Here is a 21,302-nt window from a genome sequence, read left to right as displayed (position 1 = left end):
ATAATAGAAAGATTCTATTACAGTCAAAACCTAAAACAGGATTCGGTATCTCGGAAATTTTTTTATGTTCTTAAAAACGTCCCAAGTCGAGAATTTGTTAATAATAATGCTTTATATATGTATAGCACCTTATGTTGGAGAAGGAAATGGCAACCCACTCCAGTGTTCTTGCCTGGAGAATCCCAGGAACGGGTGAGCCTGGGGTGCTGCCATCTATGGGGTCTCACAGAGTCAGACACGACTGAAGTGACTTAGCAGCAGCAGCTGCAGCACCTTATGGCTCAAATGTATTAATATCTATCTATAGGTGATTTGTGCATTTCACAACAATATTAGGAGCTCAGTATTAACTACATATTTAAGGGAGATGACTGCTTACAAAGGTATGATTGTTCATTTCCTCTATTTTAGTCCCAGGAGGCAATTTGCACAATACTCTATTAGAATCTATTAACCTCAAATATCTTACTTAAAAGTTATTGATCAGAGAAAGTATGAATTCTGTACTTAAGCCAGAACAGAGAGAAAAAATTTACAGTATTGAGAAAAAAATCATACTACCTTTAACACCTACATTAATTTTCTAAAATGATAATTCCCTCCTGATTTCAGACAGGTGTTTAAAACAGAGAATTCTAACAAATCCTTACACAACCCTTACAGGTTTAACTCTGTTAAAATTGAATCACAGAAAAAGAAGAGAAAGAATGTCTAGTCTTATATCTCGCTATGTACTAACACTGTGACATTTTATTTTATTATCAATTTATTCAATGTAATACAATTTTACTTTTTAAAAAATCTGCGATCTTGATAAACTTGCATTTTTCTGGCGTCCCATTCCTTTTGATATCAAGGTTTTCTTACTTAGTCCCCAACCTAAAAACTAAAGGCAAAGGCTAAATATTCTCAATTTGAAATCAAGGTGCGCATCTGGATAAACTTATTAAACCTCCAGGTCACTGCTTACCTTGCCAGTGAGAAGTTCAAAGAGGACAGCACCCAAACTCCACCAATCACAGGCTTCAGTTTCTTCCGTGATTGCTCCAACCTCTAAACACACCAAAAAAGGTTGATATTAAAATTCCAAAGGTCAATTAAACTCTCAAAATTAACATGAATTAGCAAGGTGACCTTTTTAATGCTGAGAGAGCACATACTGAATACTACTGGGCTTTCAAAATCCCTGAAAGTTACTTATCCCTTTGGTCACCTACTGGGGTTGCAATTTTTTTTCTATGCAGTCATATATTAAACTGAGACATTTGTTCTTTAGCTGATAGAGGGACACCTTCAAGATGCTATACTTAAAAGTTACATGAATCTACTAGATCAGCATTTTGCTTAATTTTTCAAATTTGAGAATACACAGTCAACTTTCTCTCAGAGGTCATTTTTTGTTTTAGAAATAAAGACTCTAGGTTTCAGAAGGAACTTCGAAAATTATCTAAACCAGTATTAATTATCCTTTGAGTTACAGACCAGAAACCAGGAAGGTGAAATGTCTTGTCCAATGTCATACGGTAAATCAGCAGCAGAACTAAGACCCAGTTTATAGTATCACCCCTCTCCTATATAATCAATTGTTTTCAACTTGTTATTCAGAAGGACAGACAGATATGGTGTTTTAAGCAACAACTGAAACTACTGGCTAAGATAAGAGCTTTTAGAATATCTCCAAGTTACAATTTTATCTGTGTTATCCCTATCTCTCACCAGCACAAGTTCCTGAAATGTAATAGTTTTCAGGTGTCATCTTTCAGGTTTCTCCACAAATCAGCAATAACTCCTCATTTCACCATTTTTGAGGTTTTTAGCTAACTCATGTTTTGATGTCTTCTTGTCCTTTCCTAATAAGATCCAACTGATCACTAAGCCTGAATATATCTGCCCTTTCATTTCCATTAGACTGACAAAACATGCTTGTTATTTGTTTGCAGGTAGCCCACAACTCACAATAATCACATTGAAAAGGCTTTGTAAGTGGTTAGGATGGAACTTGGACAATAATAATAAGTGGAAGAGGTGCTCGGGTGCCCAGTCTTTTAACGGATACTTAGCGAATCTACTATGTTGGAAAATCAAAAAGACTTGTAATACAGCTCGAGTTTTAAGTCTTAAAGGTCACATGCATCAGAAAAAGAGCCATTTCTAAGCAGAATACTGAAATTACTCCATTGCAGCAACCTTCTTCCTTATCCCTACCCCATTCTGGGTTGCCAAAGGCCTACGTTCAACTATACCCTCCACACTAGCTCCCACTCAGCCTCTCCTCCCCGAGTTGTGCTATCCACCAAATGACAACCTCTATTCTCTAACTCAGCTGCTCTCAGCTAGGTGGTAAGAAGAAAACACAGATATTTAACCAACTCAAATTATTGTGTGAATGACCAAAAGTCTCCTAATCCCCTGAGAGCCATCTGCATTCATAAAATAGCCAATTTGTTTGAACACCTGAGAACTACCTTACTATCTGACAGCAGAGGGTCAGTTACGTGTATACTGGCGCATCAATGAAACATTACTACATAAGCATTTTAAATGATGTATTCACACAAGGTTGAAGTATGTAAGTAAATGTCTGGATATACTGAATTTTAAAAAACAAGCTATAAAACAATAGAATCTTAATTTTTAAAATATGTATTTTTTTCTAAGAGACTGGTGAGAAAATATAACAAAATGTTTTAGTTTTTGCCTCTGGGATGGTGAGATCTTTATTTTCATTCTATACTTATTAACCTACACGAATATCTAAGTGGTATAATTTTAAACATATAGCAAAACAACATGGAAACTTCATTCAGGCTTGTTGAAGCAGGAAAGATGAAGCTATTATAGGTCAGTCCTAAGAATCTGTCTGCCTACAGTTTGCTCTACAACTTTACACTTGAACTTAGCCAAAAGGCTGAGAAGCGATCCTCTACTGTAACGTGTTGTATAATATATTTGAGACAGCAGAGGACGAGGAATCAAGAGTCCTGGCCTAAGAACCTTGAGGAATTCACCTGATCTCATCCTAACACGAGGATTAGATCTGAGGGCCTCTAAGTTAAATTTAGCTCTATAATCTACAATTCTGACACTTACAGATTTCCTGAAGGAGATTTTCTTGAGGGACCACTCCTTGGGGGCTCTCATTCAAAGTGCTTACACTACCCCTCCCAGATTCAAATACACTACCCCCATCCCCATTCCCGACATCCACACAGAGCCACCATCACCTTCCAAGAGTGCTCTAGAAACTTTGGAAAGGATGTGTGTTCTCAGAAACATTTTAGAAGAAATTTACCACAGCCCTTTCATCATATATAACCTTTTGCACATTTCCCTCTAGCCTAAGGCAGGCAATGGATTATATCACTTGGTGGCTCAGAGGTTAAAGTGTCTGCCTGAAATGCAGGAGACCCGGGTTTGAGCCCTGGATTGGGAAGATCCCCTGGAGAAGGAAATGGCAGCCCACTCCAGTATTCTTGCCTGGAGAATCTCATGGAGGGAGGAGTCTGGTAATCCCATTGAGGGAGGAGCCTAGTAGGCTACAGTCCATGGGGTCGCAAAGAGTCAGAGACGACTGAGCTACTTCACTTCACCTCACTTCATTCAAAATTCTGAAATGGCTTCTCGCTAAACATTCAGTAACATTCAAATGTCTTGCTTAACCAGGCATGTATACATTCAGGTCTCCATAATGAGATCCCAATGTATTTGATTCATTCAAACCAATACTTGTAAGCAGTACAAACTAGGTCCCCTGCTAGGCACTATTGCTCTGCAGAACTCTATGTACTTACTACGTTGCTAAATAATGTGAAGCGAAAGTCAGTTTCCCCCCTAGCAGGGTTAATGGCTTTCTTTTTAAATATCTTGCTCAAGAATGTGTTATGTCATTTTCTTTAATCATATAGCAAGTACTATATACTCCTGACTTTTATAAAGGTGTTATATGTTCACAACTCAAGACCCCAAATTAATGACCAGCCATCTGTTTTGAATGTAGCACCTCCAAGTCTAACTTTCTGTGTATGAATGTTGCTAGTAGGCCTGTATTGCAATAATGATAGTTGCAACAATAAAACAGTAGCTAATATTTGCTGACTGCTTACTGTATATAAGGAACCGTGTTTAACATTTTACACGAATTATTTACAATTTCCAAGCATCCTTATGGAGAACTTAGTTGGGCAGAATGACTTTGGAGGAGAAAGAACACTATATTTGTGTGTTCAGGGAAAGGGGGAACACCTGATCCCGTCAGCTCAGATTAAGTTGTGAAAATCAGACATGTGTTGCAGGGTCTAACAACATGCCCCAAGGAGTTCTAGACTAGGATCACACCCTAAGCCTCTGCTCACAAAGGTTTCCTGTCACAACTGAGCAAAGGGTCACTGGGGTAAGTCTTTGCAAGGTAATCAATGACTAATACATTTATAAAGGGACCTTTCAAATTCAGCTAAGGTCCAAAGTGCCATCACCAGTTGCAGCCTAGACGACCAAACACTATGTGTTTGCCTGCTTCCCAGATCACTGCTAGGAAGGTGACTGGGGGTGAAACGTGTTACCGGGTGGGGTGGGGGGGTGCTCCTTGATGCTACCATAAGCACAGTGCATCTTCCTGAGCATCAGAGACTTTCATGTGTGGGAGGGGGCAGGATGTTGTTTTATTATTAAAAGAAACACAGACCCATCATGGAACAGAATGTAAACCTTGCATGGATTTGCAAGATAAAAAGACTTCAAAGCAACGTCAGGATCATATGATTAGTCTCAGAGGTCCCCATTTCATACCACCTCTACAGTCAGAAATACTTGGACAGAAAAGTCTGAGAGGCACTTCAGAAGACAGACAAGGTGCGTGCTATTCCTCTATTGGCTTTCTGCGACCTCGCTCAACTAAGGTGTCTAAGAACAAGGTTCATTGGTTTTTATGCTGCTTTGAAATCTCTCGCAATTTTCTGCCCGAGTCCTTAACAGGTAGGTAATAACCAATATACCGCTTCAAAACGAGCCTCAGTCTGAATGTGAGACATCACAGACAGCAGCAAGAGACCCAGACAGGCGCTAAAGCCAATCCACTTCCCATCTTCAGTGGGCGGGCTCACTGTTCGGGCCAGGATGCGCTGACCGCACCTCGTGTGACCGCAGGCTATACTCTAGCACCACCAGCCTTAGTCGGCTCACTGTTCGGGCCAGGATGCGCTGGACCGCAGGCAACACTCTAGCACCACCAGCCTTAGTCAGCTCACTGTTCGGGCCAGGATGCGCTGGACCGCACCTCGTGTGACAGCAGGCGACACTCTAGCACCACCAGCCTTAGTCGGCTCACTGTGCGGGCCAGGATGCGCTGGACCGCACCTCGTGTGACGGCAGGCGACACTCTAGCACCACCAGCCCTAGTCGGCTTCATCTACTCCCCATTTCTTTTCCCATCTTTCCTTGATCTTCCCCTCTTCTTTCTTTCTTCCACAAACGGCCTGCTTCTTTTCCCCTCCCCTAATTCTCTCTTTCCTCCCCTCACCCCTTGGCCACCCTTGGTTAAACGGAATTTCTAAAGTACTTGAGTCTAAAGAAACTACTGAACCCCCAATCTAAGAAAAACTGCACATGAAAATCTGGAGGCAGCTAGGCTGAATATCATCTTTAATCTGACTGGACTAATAAATAAAGACAGCAACTTTGAAAAGTTAATTTTTTTTCTCATGGAAACCTGGAAAAAGACACTAAACAATTTTAAATCCATCCCTTTAACAATGCAGCTTGAACCACTTCAAAATGAGTTTATATTAAGCAGGGATTCATTAATTAATGTGAAGTTGACATCATAACCAACTGTCCTGGATTTTAATAGATAACTCTGAACTACAACAAAGAGCTTTGTATTTAGATAAGATACAAAGAACTTCCCAATGGCTAAGAAAATGTAAATATTAGAACAACTGGAAGCAGAGAGTTATAAAATTTCTCCTTTAGGGTTTTAAAATAGAATCTCACTTTATTTTAATAATCAGAATAAAAGATTTTGGTTGTCTTTTTAACATTCCTTATAGATCAATAATGCTTAGATTAAATTTTTAAAGATTCACTCTGAAATCTCATTGCCAGAAAGACTGAGGTTGTGCAATTGTCAAAACTAATATTCTAAGACTGTTTATTTGTAAAGTCTATACAAAATTTCAAGCATTAAACAAGAGTACCGATTCATATATAAAGCTACATGATAGCTACTACAAACAGAAGGTGAACAGGTATGTATATCTAAAGTCAAACACAGAGAATATAAAGAAATATCAAATAGATCTGTAAGGCTTCTTTTAAAAGCTCATATACTCTTATACTCTTTTAAAGTGTAATGTAGTAAAGCTGAGAAATTCCTTTAAACTCCCACCTTGAATTTTTTAAATCTCTGGGGGGGAAAAAAAAGGAGAAAACAAAAAATTTAAAGGATAAATTCTACCACTGCTTTGTCAATTTTCAAAATATCTTCCCTATAAAACCCAGCATGTTCCGTTTCCATGCGGACCCCTCCCCCGACACTACATCCTGTGTTTGCAGTTTCCAGGGTGGCTGAGCAGTCTCCCTAGTCTCCATAAGTACGGTGGGGCTACAGGCATTAAGCAAAATGAAAAGGGGGGGCAGGGGGGAGGAAGTAAACTATTTCCTACGGAAACAAATTCTCAGGTTATTCTCATGAAAACTCAAAAAGAGATAGTGATATCAAAGGATGCTGGACTTTTGTCTTCCAGTCAAAGAAACATACCGATGGGGCTCTAGTTCTGCTACTGTTTGAGCCCGGCTGGGTATTTCAGCTTCTCTGAAAATGAGGACAGCCAGACTTCTAACATTCTTTCTACCTGTAATTTTATGATCCTGAAAGTGTTTTCAAAAGCACTCATGAGGCTTTCTCATAACTTCTCTCTCCATTAACCTAAGATGCCCAAAGAGTGGGATTATGCTAAAAAGAGCCAGCATTCCACAGTCTTTCTTCTTCTTTCTCTCCACAGTGACTCTTCCCTTCCCCTGAGACCTGATGGTGAGCAAAATGAATCAGTGTCACTAAATCTAACCACTATCATCATTTAACGTAATGGAGACACAAACTCAGCTCCAGATTAGATTTCAACTCATCCAAATTTTTTGGAGGACAGCAAATATCTAAGAACTCTTTAGTAAAATTCTAGAACTCCCATTTTAGCCCTATCAATCCTCATATCCTAACAATATAAAATCTCACTTATTCACACTAATGATTCAAACTACCAAAATTCACAAGTGAAATAACAAGTTTAAATAAAATAAAGATATCACAAGTAAAACAACAAATTTAAATAAAACAATAAAGATATCACAACATAAAAATTGTTTACCTCTGTTTCACTCATGTTTAACTCACAGAACACTTAAACAAGCTAGGATATTTTTCAGAAAAATAATGCTGCTTTAGTAACCCATATTGTCAAAAGGCTTGCTAAAACATAGAATAAGAGTTTTATAGTTCTCATGATAGTCAGAGTTTACTGTCTCCTTACAATCAAAAATAATAATGTTAACCTGACCCCAAAACTGAGTAAGCAGCCTCACTCCAGAAAAGTAAAAAAGCAGAAAACCCGGGACTCAGGAGACAAAAAAAATATCTCTATATGTATGAGAAGAGAAGGTAAAGACGCAAAGTATACACTCTTAGACTACATGAAGTCTGAGACACTGGCAAGGCCAGGTGATTCCAACATTACTGAAATCACAACACGTACTATCTACTGACCCAGGCCCTACCTTTTAGGGCTATACAACTGAAGCCACGTGGATCTGTCAAAGGCGTGACTCAAAAATAACTGTGGATAATACTAAAACTAAGCGAGAAATTGTACAGAAAATTTTAAAAGCTAGAAAACGTGTCTCAAATCCAAGCTTTAAAAACAAACACCAACCTTCCTATAAAGCTTTATGAAGAAGGAACCACCGTGCACTTAAAGTAACTGCGAATTCCCAGATTTAAATTTTACTTTTCTTTAAGAGACGTTACTGCTATGGTGCTTGATGAAAAAGGGAATCTGATATTCCACATTTAGGCTTTGATGCATTTGTGAAGGCACATTTTCAGACTGTTGACACCACTTGATTCTGTTCCCTGGTTTTTCCACTAAGGGAGCCCCACACACGTCATCGCATCCTTCTCCTTACCTCTACTGCTAACAACAAATAGCTCCTCACCCGCATTCCACAAATACTGAGAGACAATCCCTTGACCTCCCTCTGGCAGTATATTCTGTTGCTGCTCCCTTCCATTCAAGATGCGATAGGAAATACAGTAGGTTCACATACACAGAAATTCTATTTAAATTTAGAGTATTTAAATCTCTCTCCCAAACTCTTTCCCGTAACTACACTTCTTTTTAAATAATAGAATGTTAAGACGCTTCATTTCTCTTCACTCTTAAAGTTACAGTAATTGTGGAACTAAGAGGTCATATAAAACTCAGCGAAAAAGCAACTATTGTTGCAAATAAAATATTTATGTAATAGTCAAATTAAACCAATATTTAGATGCTAAAAGAATTAGTCACATACATGATGGAGCACTTGATCCAAATATCAAAATGATGGAACAATTGTAAAGGTATATACCTATAGCATACATTAAAATGATAACCAATAGTAAGTACACTTTGAGGGGAGGTGGGGGGGGTACATGCAGTTCTCTAATGTCACAGATGTTCTCTAATGTCTCTAATGTTCTTCCCAAAATAATTCTTTAAATTTTGAAGTTAATTATATGACTCAAAGATTCCAAGTCTCTCTTTTGGGAAAAAAAAAGTAAGAAAAATATATAAGATTTTAGAATAAAAGAGAGATCGTTGGTGAATAAGACAATATAAAAATTAAGCCACATTCTTATGAACCTTAAAATTAAGCACCGCATATACTTTTACAGTATCCAAAAAAAAAAAAGTGTGGTGCTTAAATTTTCCATAAATTCTGTAAGTGTTCAGTCAAATGTAAAACAAATAGTTTGTTTACTTTCTTCCAAAGGAGTCAGACTTCATTAATGGCCTTAGATAGAAATTTTTATTTTAATGTGATCTATCATTAGTGATATATGTGAACCAAGGAAAAGAATATCTTTCTTCTGCAATGAGCATTCCATGTCAGCTAGAGCATGGAAACATTAGTCCTGTGTTTCTACACAGACAGTCTTTCCCTGCAGCATCTGTTGCTAATTGAAAGGAACTAGAATTACAAAATTCTAGTCAATTTCTCTCACCAGCTCTTGCTGTGTATAAAGATTTTCTATGCAGGGGCAGAGCATTAGTCTTCCACTATAGATAATGACTAAAGAGCTAAGAGAAACACGGAAGGAAACACTTCTTTTCTCTTTATATATCCAACAGTACACGGAACTAAACTGTGAGAAGAGGGACAGCTAGGCATATCTTTTGTTAGCTTGGTAAATTGCAATTCTATAAACATAACTATGCACCTATAAAGTCTATTAGGGTCCTAGTTAACTAGCTGTGTATGTCTACTGTTTGGGCTGTCTCTTCACACAAATCTTCAAAAGTAAATGTCAATATCAAACTAAATATGTCTTATTTCTATCTCCGAGGCACAGTGCCTGGCACATAGGCAGCACATTAATGCATGTGTGTTGGACAGCTATCTCCACCTTGAGTTTCGTAGCACGATGCATTAAAACACCTGCAAAGGCTGCATTGCATGCATTTTCTTTAAGTCTCATTGAGCACAGAGATCTACAGCAAGTCTTTCTGCATCTTTCACGTGGTAGGCTAGAAAGTTTTAAACGTTATCTAAAGCATCACTCTGGCTGCTGGATGAAACCCAGATTAGAACAAGGTAGAAATGGAGGTCAGTGAGCTAAGGATAAGGACTGCAATAGTTCAGGGAAGAGATGATGGTGGCTTAAAGAGGGGTGGTCAAGTGGACACCTTCCAGGGCTCCCCTCTGCCCTGGCATGGATAGCATGTGGTAAGGAAAAGGAATTGGAAAGCCCTGGGAGTAGGAAGAAGACAGCACTGAGAAGTAAACTGAGCTTTCCTCTGCCCCCATTCAATGGAAGGAATGTGCTGCAAATGGGTAAGCTGGACATAATCCCTAACTAGAGCCTGGAATCTGCATTTCCTAGCCCATCCTTTCAACTGGGCATTTCACTCCTTTGTTATGTAATAAAGTTCTATCTGAATTTCAGAAAATGTAAACTGCCCAGTTATCTGGCTCCGTACTCCATAAAGTCCTTCAACACTTTACTCAAATTATTCAAACACCTTATTGTCAAGCAGAGCGTGTGAACCGCTTCAAAGTTGCTGGTGTCATATCACTCGGACTCATGAGTGTCACCAGAGAAGACCAATGACAGGCTGGCACTTTGCAGAGGGGAGAGTTTGCAGCGGCTGGGCGCTACGCTTCTCCTGGCGCCCCAGGTGACGGGAGGGAGGCGGGGCTCTGGTCCTCTCTTGGCTCATCCCAGTGTCTAGCCTGCCGCCACCAGACTAATTCAGGTGGTTCCCAGGAAGTCTCATGATATAAACCCTGGCCCCTGGGTTGTACTGTGGAGACCTGAACATAAGTAACACACCACACTAAGACAATTCAGGGGAGGTTTGACAGACTTCTGCTTCTGTCACTACCCATGTTTTAATTCCTTGTTGTCGTGGTGACCTGGCAACCATGTTCTGAGCTTTTACACAATTAACTGCACGGTGTGGGTCAGGACTCCTTGATTTTACTAGATGCAGCATTCCAGAGTCAAAAATTACTTGTTCAAGGACGTTTATAGGTACCATTACTATATCATTTTCTTGTGAGATAAAATAAGAAACAGGTAACTACCAGATGACTTCCGGTTGACTGATGATAATTCTGAGCTCTGTCCAGTCCTCCTTACTTAACTCTCACCTGGCATTCCTGGTAGGAGAAAAACCAACAGCACGCTCCACTTCCCACTGATCATATCACAACAACTCCATTCTGAATAGCCATCGGGTGTCACAGTGCTACCCAACCAAAGCCATTACAGCTGACTGATGAGGAAAAGGCTGACTGAAAACTGTGACGACAGGCACGGTCTTCTCTCTCCCTGCTGCTCTGCTGTTGTGTTAGGCAGGCAGAGCTACATGCACTGCTATGAAGGGAGCTTCAGGAATTCTATTTGCTTTATCATCAATTTTTAAAACCTTAGGATTTTTAAACATTTATTTGAAGGAAGTATTTATGAATAACTGTTTAGAAGGCATCAGACCTGGTTACTTCCTGGCGATTCAAACTGACAAGATTTTACATGGCATAAAAATTGAGGGTTTGGTCAAAGTAGCTTGGCAAGACTTCTGGTATGTAATGTTGAACTCAGCTTTCATCTTCGTGTTAAATATCAGGAGTAAAAGATAGTTTCCTGTCTTCCTCAGAATTGGCATCACCGACAATGGACATGAGTTTGAGTGAACTCCGGGAGTTGGTGATGGACAGGGAGGCCTGGCGTGCTGTGATTCATGGGGTCGCAAAGAGTCGGACACGACTGAGCGACTGAACTGAACTGAAGGTCAATTAACTGAACAATTGCCAAAAGCACATTTGGTCTTAAAATTAAGAAGCATTACAATGCAACTATTACTTAAAACTATTTAAGTATCTAATCTCATGTTCCTCTTCTAAAAAAGAAATTTGTCTAAGATCATAAAGAGAAAGATTAGGAAGAAATAAGAGATGAAAATTAACTTTCTTTTAATAATCTAAAGCTTGAAATAAACCCCTTATTCCCCAATATCAGGTAGTACTGGAAATGGACAGAGACACTGTTTTCACACAGAAGAGGTGAAATTCAGTATCAATTCGTTTACCCTGATCAATTCTCTAGTTCTAATAGCTAAAGAATTTCTTCTCTTGAGAGGGACTAATATATTATTTATTCAAGTGCCAAATAACGAGGATTAAACACTCTATTACTCTGTCTCACTTTTACCACTAGATCCAAATCACATTCTGATCTGGTAAGTATGGCTTCAAAATGGGTCTGCTTCAATACAGAGTGACCTTAATGCAGAAGTGAAGGTGACTGGCCCATTATTAAGGGATTCATGAAGGCTTCAGGATACACCCTGCCTAGGGATCGATCCCAAGGTTCCAGACCCTCAAACATACGTAAGTGAAAGTGAAAGTCGTTCAGTCATTTCTGACTCTTTGCGACCCCATGGACTATATAGTCCATGGAATTCTCCAGGCCAGAATACTGGAGTGGGTAGCCGTTCCTTTCTCCAAGGGATCTTCCCAATCCAGGGATCAAACCTAGTTCTCCTGCATTGCAGGTGGATTCTTTACCAGCTGAGCCACAAGGGAAGGCCAAGAATACTGGAGTGGGTAACCTATCCATTTCCCAGCGGATCTTCCCAACCCAGGAATCGAACCAGGGTCTCCAGCATTGCAGGCGGATTCTTTACCAACTGAGCTATCCAGGAAGCCCAACATACATAGCTTTCTTTCCATCAGAAAGCTCTTGCCCTTCTGGACACGGCTAATTAAGACTTAAGTTGACTTGAACCTCTTTTTGCTTAACCTAATACACTCAGGGCACAAGTTTCATCAGTACACGAGGGTACTGATGGGGGTGGAGTGCACCAACGGAGGGAATTTTCCTCATGTAAAATTTCCACTATTCTATGGCAGACTTGAAATGATACTGCTTCTCTCAAAGAAGATATAGATTTAGTTTTATAACATTAGGAACTAAAGGCAAAAGATTAAAAGTACTTGCTAATCATTCGAGGAAAACATTAAAACATTTACTATGTACAAGAGAGCTACTGTTGAAGTTTTGCTTAAGGGTAAATCAAACAAAAGAGCTTCTGTTTGAAACATAACGTTTAAATATTAACCACAGATATTTCACTCTTTTAAAATTACTTCTATGGTTCCCTCTTGCCTTTTTCTTCCTTTTCCTATGGGGTGGAAGACTAGACCAGAAATACAGCCATACTTCCTGGTTACAGTATTAACACACATCTGTATTCATCTGCTTTCTCTATCAACTTTACATGCTTACAATTAGATTCCTCACTCACGGTGAAGTTACCGAGGACCCAGAGATTCTGAGGTCTAAATGATTCTTTTAGACAACTTTGTTAAAAATCTTGGCATTGAAATTCCACACTATTCAAGAGCTGTCTTGGCTTTTTTCCTCCAAATGAAAATATTTTCCATAAACTCATTTCCATATTGCATATCATTTATGTACAAATGACATACGAGTAAAAACAGAATACTCAGAAAGTCCTCCACGTGAAATGATCTTTTAACTTACTGATGTTAGGCAAGAAATCAGTATTTATTCCTCAGGGGAAAAGTTCTTGCCTTAATAAGATGGACTCCAGTTTTGACTAAATTGTGTATAAGAAGTCTGTTGGATCATCCGACATCTGGCATCTTCTAAATATTCAATCAATCTACTTCGGGTAGATACAGGATAAAGCAAATACTAATATTAACTGCAGAAACTAGGTGACAGATAAATATGGGTGTACAATTCTTCCAACTTTTCTGTATGTTTGAAATTTTTTCAAAATAAAATGTTAAGAAAAAAATTTTTTTAAATCTATTTTACTACTGATAAATTAAGGCCTAAAAAGTCTTAAATAATTTGCCTAATGTCACGCAATGAGTTAATGGCTGATTTCAGAATACTGAGTTTTGATAATTCTCAATTCCATCGTAATATTCTAAATCTTAAGCCTACGATGCCCTCATGGTATTTTTAAACCATCCACGGTCTGAGTCTTAGATCTAATTATCAAACACATAACTGTCACACAGAACACCATGCTTAAAAGACAACTAATCGTGTGTAAGGCGTGCTTATGGAGAAAGGCTGGACGGACTATGCCCCCAAAATATATTCATGGATTATCTGACAAAATCAGGCAAGAAGAGCAAAGAGTGGTAGTAAATAAATGTCATGCTCTAAAACTGAATTTTGCAGCCAGTTTTCAGCATGGTTTTTCTGTTTCACTTTTCACCGTCAGCTGTGAGCTGTTTCCAAGTGTGAAATCGCCTCAGAGAGGAAGCAAAGCTGTCAGCTGACATCTGGGAGCGTGGAGACTGGGCTGCGGTAAAAAACACTTCGGACTTCTTCAATTTGCACACAAATTCACCTATAAATTCTCAAGTGTGAAAAGTATTCAATGAGAAATATCAACGTAAATCTCAAGCATTTACAAAGGCTCATAACAGGCTGGAAAATAAAGGTGAAGGACGCACTGATAGGATGCCACATCAACCTGTTAACACTAAAATGGGAAACTTAAGCGATTATGTTAGCATAAAAACTAACATATAAACAAATTTTACTCACTTGTCTTAATTGCATATTAAACTTTCAAATCCATCTTTTGTGTTTTTATGTGCTGAATATTCTAAGGACTATTTTCTAGCTGCTTTTTTATGATGAAAGACGAGACCGCTAAGAAAAAAACACTGGTAAAAGAAAAAAATATTTTTTTGACATTTTATTTTTCCTCTATATTTAAAATACTGTAACAAAAATTTTATTCTATATTATGATAAGCTTATAGCTCCAGTGATAAAGCACATAAAATCTTTTACATAAATCTATGTTTGTAGGTGTGTATATACAAACAGAAAATCAGAGTAACTATAAGGAAGCCCTCTTGAGAAGAATAACCAATTAACTCCAGTTTTTCTATAATACTCCAGATTATCCTAAAATCTCTTGTAACATAAAACAGGAGATTGATGTATGGCAGAAACCAACAGAATATTGTAAAGCAATCATCCTTGCATTAAAAATAAATAAGTAAAAAAAAACAGGAGAATCTGTCTAGACATCTCTTAATAAATATCTAAAACTCTCCTCAGATGGGAACTAGATAGTGTTGTATTTATATTGTCATGCTATAAAATCTATTCCCACTTTGGGGACTATTTCTTCACTCTTTCTTTTCCTGAACTCTGTTCTGTGTTTCTATGGTATGAAAGGAACCCATTTGCCATGAATGATGTTTATTTAAAATAAAACCTTTCTAGAGAATCATCCTAGATAATCTAAGGATACAAAGTGAATATAAAAGGAATGGCTTCTACTTTGAAAACAGGGCTGGGTTTGATCAGTGAATTCGTATTCTCAAGACCCTCTTGATGGGCCTGCAGCTGCAGCCATTTATTTGCTGGCTTTTTCACAGATGTAGACAGAGAAAGCTCCATGGTTTTTGTCTTTTTGTTGTTGGATTTATTTTCTTTAATATAAAAAAGTGACAACTTTTTTTTTTTTAAGTTCTTCGTTTCACTGTAGAAACTTGTGAACATCGGACATCCTTGGTAGTATATACATCGTTGAAATAACTATGACTTTTTAAAATCTAAGATCTCAAAGCTGGCAGAAACTATACTTAAATAACAGAAGGTGATCATTTGCATTTCAAAATTTATCTATCTTGCTTTTCCCCTCAATTAGACCAAAACATGTTGATTCACAGGTTTCTCTGTGTGTGTTTTCTTTTTTAAACTTATTTATAGAGCAGAATAATGGCCCCCCTGCTAGTTTGGCATTTGCTCAAGTTTCTGTCGAATCTGTTACTGGAAAATTTTCTCAAAATATAAAGGCACATCAACCACAAGATAAAAAGATACACTGCTGATATTATAGAGTACAGGGCAGGTGGACAATGTTTTTAGGACAAATGTGTGATAAGGATTCCCAGGAGGGAGGCGTGGTGAGGGAGAGGCTGCATGCTGTTTAAACAGAAGTGAGTCGTTCTCATCACAATCTTCTGACAACTTTACTTTCTAACCAAACATCAGCTGCTTAACGTGCTTCAGAGTTACTTGGACAATAATACTAAGGTCAGAGCTGGGACACAGGAGGGAGAGGGGGACATGGGAGAAGTACTTCAACCCTTAGTACTTACTACAAGGGGTAGATCAAAAGATAACTTTGTATTCTATGTGCCCCTGTGTTCACTGATTTGTGATTTTAACCACTGAAACGTCAGCTGCTTACTGCTGCTTCCACCCCTCTGAGAAAAGGAGCAAAGTCTTCTACTTGTATTTTTATCAGCAGCATTGCTATTCAGTTTTGAAAGAAACAGTAAATCACAAATTTTTGCTCCTTAAAAATGCAATCCCCCTTCATTATAAGCAATGGGCAGGAGTACACAAGCTTACCTTTGAGTTCTGCAACTCTAGGTTTCAAATCATCTAAACTAGAACACCAGCGTTACTTTTCAATTAAGGCCATTACTGATCTGAGTTTCATCCTATTGATAACAAATTAATAGGTCCAAGGAATGAAGAGACTTCTCACATTGTTCAATATATGCCACAATACTATAACACTTTTGTAACTCACAAAGCTTTAAAGTGCAATTCTTTTATGCAAATAATTAAAACAAAGCCCTTCTTCAGACGACAGCTTTTTTCAAATGTTAGTGAAGGACAAACTAGACCATGACGGCAAAAATCCATTAATGGTAGACTGCCACCTGCTGGTAAACTTGGGGAACTGTGACTTCTGGGAAAAGTCTTAAAAATCACAACTTGGAAACTGATCTGTGTTAAATTCAGTATACAAAACTGTATTCAGCCGAATACACAGCCCAAAGTATGTACCTGCTGATGAACGTCATATGGTTTTGTTCCACATATATTAGAATTCTCAGGGGGTCAACATGCTATGGATGTTAAACATGTCTGTAGTTTGAAGAAAAATAATCTGCTAGAAAGCCAAAGTACAACCCTACAGATAGTTTTCAACAAGAAAGTGAGAAGAAAAATAGGAAATAAAGAGTCAGTTATAAACATTAAATTACTCCACAAACATCTGGTTTTGATGTGAGGTTAATAATACACTTAAGGATTTAACAGGTTTTACTTAAAAAAAAAAAAAAAGTCTCCCAGATTTAATGTTGACCCTAAATCCTTGAATCTGAGCAAACTCCGGGAGATAGTGAAGGACAGAGAAGCCTGACATGCTGCAGTCCATGGGGTCGCAGAGTCAGACACAACTTAGCTACCGAACAACAATAAAACCTTGAAATTCATTATATTAACATATGTATTTATATACATTGGTACCTAAAATATTATTATCAAATTAGAAAGGGGGAAAGTCTGTCAAAAAATAAACCAGATAGCCATAATAAAGTGATTTCACTATGAAATTTTTTTTGTTATCCCATTAACTAAATCATACTAATAAGATCAAAAGCCAGCATAATATTATCTATTTGTGAGAAACAAAAAAAATGTAGGCATGCTCTATGCTCTATTGCCCCTAGGAAGAAACAAAATGAAACAATCCTAATTTGGGGGACGAAAGAGTATAATAGTAAGAAGAAAATCTAAATCATTGTTTTCAGGAAATAGTTTGAGGATATCTGCTTGGCATATTGAAAAACTTTTCTATTCCCCAATAAAGAAATAATTCTTAACAATGAAAATTATAACTAAAAACAATATAGCTCTTTCAATCCTAATTATAATCATTTCCCATTATGCAGGGAAACAATGTTAGCATCACCAAAACACTGGTTTGCTAGTAAGCATTAAATACTGTATTAATCAACAACTAAGCAGATCATGTCAATATAATCCGGAGCGGTGATGAGTAAAGCAACTTTGGCCATCCAAAGGGGCTGAAAGTGAAAGTTGCTCAGTTGTGTTTGACTATTTGCAACCCCATGGACTATACAGCCCTTGGAATTCTCCAGGCCAGAATACTGGAGTGGGGAGCCTTTCCCTTCTCCAGGGGATCTTCCCAACCCAGGAATCAAACCCAGGTCTCCGTAACTGCAGGTGGATTCTTTACCAGCTGAGCCACAAGAGAAGCCCAAGAATACTGGAGTGGGTAGCCTATCCCTTCTCCAGCAGGTCGTCCCAACCCAGGAATCGAACCGGGATCTCCTGCACTGCAGGCAGATTCTTTACCAACTGAGCTATGAGGCAAGCCCCTACTAGGCAAAAGGTGAACAAACTTTGGATTCAAACACAGCCCCATCTGCACTGATGACAGAGAAAGTAACTCAAACCCAATTCATATGCTTAAGAGACCTGTAATTATCAGCAGAGGACCTAACAATCCCACAGAGCCTCTGATAAGTCTCTAATTTTAGAAAACAAAGATAATACAGTAAAAGAAACCTATTGGGTCAGATATTTGGTTATTTCAAAACAAGAAGAATATGCTTCCTAAAATTTCTGAAATATGGAAAGAATTCTTTAAAATCTGTTCTAAAATGTCAGGATGGCTCATCACTGAAGTCACAACATTGTATGTTCTTTTTTAATTACAAATTTCATCCATTTATAGCCTTAGGAATTTTATTGTTTTAGTCATCTACCTCTCACATCATAATAATGATCCATTTGAAGAGGTTCAGGAGGACTTCCCTGGTGGTCCAGTGGTTAAGAATCTGCCTTGCAACGCAGGGGACAGAGGTTCAATCCATGGTAGGGGAACTAAGATTCCATCAGTTCAGTTCAGCTCAGTCGCGTCCGACTCTTTGTGACCCCATGAATCACAGCACACCAGGCCTCCCTGTCCATCACCAACTCCCGGAGTTCACTCAAACTCATGTCCATCGAGTCGGTGATGCCATCCAGCCATCTCATTCTCTGTCATCCCCTTCTCCTCCCACCCCCAATCACTCCCAGCATCAGAGTCTTTTCCAGTGAGTCAACTCGTCGCATGAGGTGGCCAAAGTATTGGAGTTTCAGCTTTAGCATCAGTCCCTCCAATAAACACCCAGGACTGATCTACAGGCCATGGAAAAAACAAAGCCTGCCCACAGCAACTAAGACCCAATACAGTCAAATAAACAATTTTCTTTTTAAAGAGATTCAGGATCCTTAAAGGTCCTTTGAAACACTAAGAAGTTAAGACATTTCTACAAATTCATTGCCAGTTCTAAGAGAAGTATAAACCCATTTAATAGGATACACTAACAAATACACATATACTATGGCCAATATGATGATTTTAACCCGCAAATAATCTTTTTAAAGGGTTAAAGAGATAACCAGATCCAATATATTGTCAATGGCTAGTGAAAATACAACTTTGATAAAGAAATGAGAGCTGCTGAACTACTTTTGCAAGTGAGACATTTAGGAGATGCTCTAACCTGGGGCACAGTACATTCTCTCTATGGCATCGCTGTCACAGGCATCTTCAACCTCACTCCACCTGCTAAAATACGTTAGCTGAATGTGTCCTAAAAACAAAACGACAGGAGAAATCAAAACATTTTTCTCTTCCATTTTCTGCAGAAGTGAACTGTAATTACTCCTTTTGTAGCTAAAAACAGTATCATTAAGAATAATGGCATCATTAAGTACTAGAAGCTATTACTGGGGGTGAATTTGCTGCACTGATAATGAAGCTCTAGACAGGAAATGAAGATACTAATTACAAGATAAAACGCCTACTCAGTTAATTGGAAGCAACAGCGAATAAAAAGAAATGCATTTGCAAAAGTTCCTGACCTCTATCATTCAATAAGATGTTGTTTGGGTTCAAATCGCGGCACACAATCCCCTCTCTATGTAAAGCATCAAGGGCTACCACCATTTCAGCTGCCCATCTTTGAATGCAGCCCTCTGGGATGTAAAACCTGGAGTTTAGTGCTAATTTTTCATCAAGGTCCTCAAAAATCTGATGTATTTCCTTGTCTCCTTCTTGAGCTAGCCCACTCTCTCGCTTAGGCTCCAAGTCTCTCTGAAATATAGCGGGTTCCTCTTTAGCCAAATCATCAGTTTGATCTGTAAACAGCAAGACTTCTTCAGTTTTAAAAGTGTCTGTATTTACGTTATATTCATTAGCACCTGAGAGTGGGTCAGAAATGTGGAATAAGCTTCCTTCTGTGTTGTTTGCAGTTCCTGGTGACTCGACCACGCTAAGTCCTTGGAACTTAGACTCTGAACTGTGTAACAAAGACATGTCTCCCGTATTACTATGATCAACAGCTGGTAAAAATAACATCCCAAGATCCCCCTGTATGTAGTGTTTCTCTGTTATACTATGGGCTTCAGGCCCACAGGGATCACTCAGTTCCTCTGTGCCTTTTTCTTCCTGTGCTTGGCACTGTTCAGTACTAAGCCTGAGGCATAAAACATCAGGGGTTTCCAACAGTTTACTTTCTATGATGCCTATATTAGTCTGTGTGAACTTAGTAGGTCCCATTGCCACGCCATCTTTCATTGGCTCTAGTTCACCAGGTAGATTTACAAGAAGATCAGGCCTTCCTTCATCAGTGCCACTGACATCATCAAAAGCAGCATCTTTAAAAGAAATAACGGGGACTGAGTCATCTGAGCCCCTGCTAATAGTGTCCTGGGCTACACACTCTACCTTGCTTTCACCAGAACTAACACTCCTGGGAGTGCTTTCTCCATCTGACAGAGTGAAGAACGGTTTCAAAGGTTCTGACTTTAGACTATACAATTTCTCTCCAAAATCAAGTCCCAGGAGTTCACTAGTGCTGTCCTTACTATCTATCCTAAAGAATTCCATGGGGATGTTTTTAGATCTACTGAGGGAATCTGATGTTCTTGGAGAACTAGCTGCTTCAAGGCCATCATCTCCAGGGAAGAACTTCAGCTGTCTGCTGGGGCTGTCGCTGTCAGTAGCAAGCTGTCCTGGGAAGTTTTCTATAGCTTTGGTATCAACATCATTCCTTTCAGTCTTCGTGAAAGGTTCCTCACTCAAAGACCCTGGTTCAATCTTCTCTTGCCCGTACTCATTGCATAACGTTAAATAACTAGTAGTACATTCTTCTTCGGAACTTGAGCCAGAATCTGGCCACTTTGGAGAGCTGTCTAGGCCACCATCATCTTGGTTGCTATCATCCTGAGAGCTTGGAGTAAGACTAGTCTTCAAAGGCAGAACTTGGAGCGTGGCTCTACCATCACTTCCTCTGGATTCAAAGCTGCTGCTGTCCTGGGGACTACAAGTCGGCTGTTGCAGGTGAACTTTAGCAGCTGAAGACTTTTTCACTTCTTCAGTGTCAAAGCTTTCTTCAGGACTTCTGTTGAGAAACTTACTGATATATGACCAGAGTTTGCCACCTGTGAACAAGTACAACCAAAAAAAAAATAATTAAGAACCCCAAATTAATGGTTATATATTGAAGCCATTAGAAAAACAAAAAAGTATTCTAATAATCAAAAGCAAGTCAATGATACCCATTAAATGTCAAGTACGCTGTAAGAAGCATTTTAATAAAAATGCCTTCTTGAAGAACAGTCGCACATGGATTTGGGATTCATGACAACAAAGGGTTTAAATAGAATTT

At 38.7% G+C, this 21,302-nt stretch overlaps 1 protein-coding gene across 5 annotated transcripts in view; it reads right to left on the bottom strand.

The window, feature by feature from the left end:
- The window catches only part of RPS6KC1 (ribosomal protein S6 kinase C1), a 203,184-nt gene that overhangs the window by 13,041 nt on the left and 168,841 nt on the right, over window positions 1-21,302 (bottom strand). For 4 of the 5 annotated variants that reach the window (XM_055419061.2, XM_055419063.2, XM_088845267.1 and 1 more), the window contains 3 exons: window positions 19,495-21,075; window positions 19,134-19,223; window positions 971-1,053 (listed from right to left, as the gene is read on the bottom strand). In XM_055419061.2, the coding sequence (XP_055275036.2) occupies window positions 971-1,053; window positions 19,134-19,223; window positions 19,495-21,075 (1,754 nt within the window). The remainder of the gene's footprint in view (window positions 1-970; window positions 1,054-19,133; window positions 19,224-19,494; window positions 21,076-21,302) is intronic. The other variant, XM_055419062.2, reaches the window with a different exon arrangement.

Source organism: Moschus berezovskii, chromosome 17 (genome assembly GCF_049115385.1).
Source record: "Moschus berezovskii isolate FMDL1 chromosome 17, NW_MosBer_1.0, whole genome shotgun sequence".
Classification (NCBI taxonomy): Eukaryota; Metazoa; Chordata; class Mammalia; order Artiodactyla; family Moschidae; genus Moschus; species Moschus berezovskii.
Note: the sequence above shows the minus strand (reverse complement) of the source record. Positions and strands in the feature narration are given on the sequence as shown.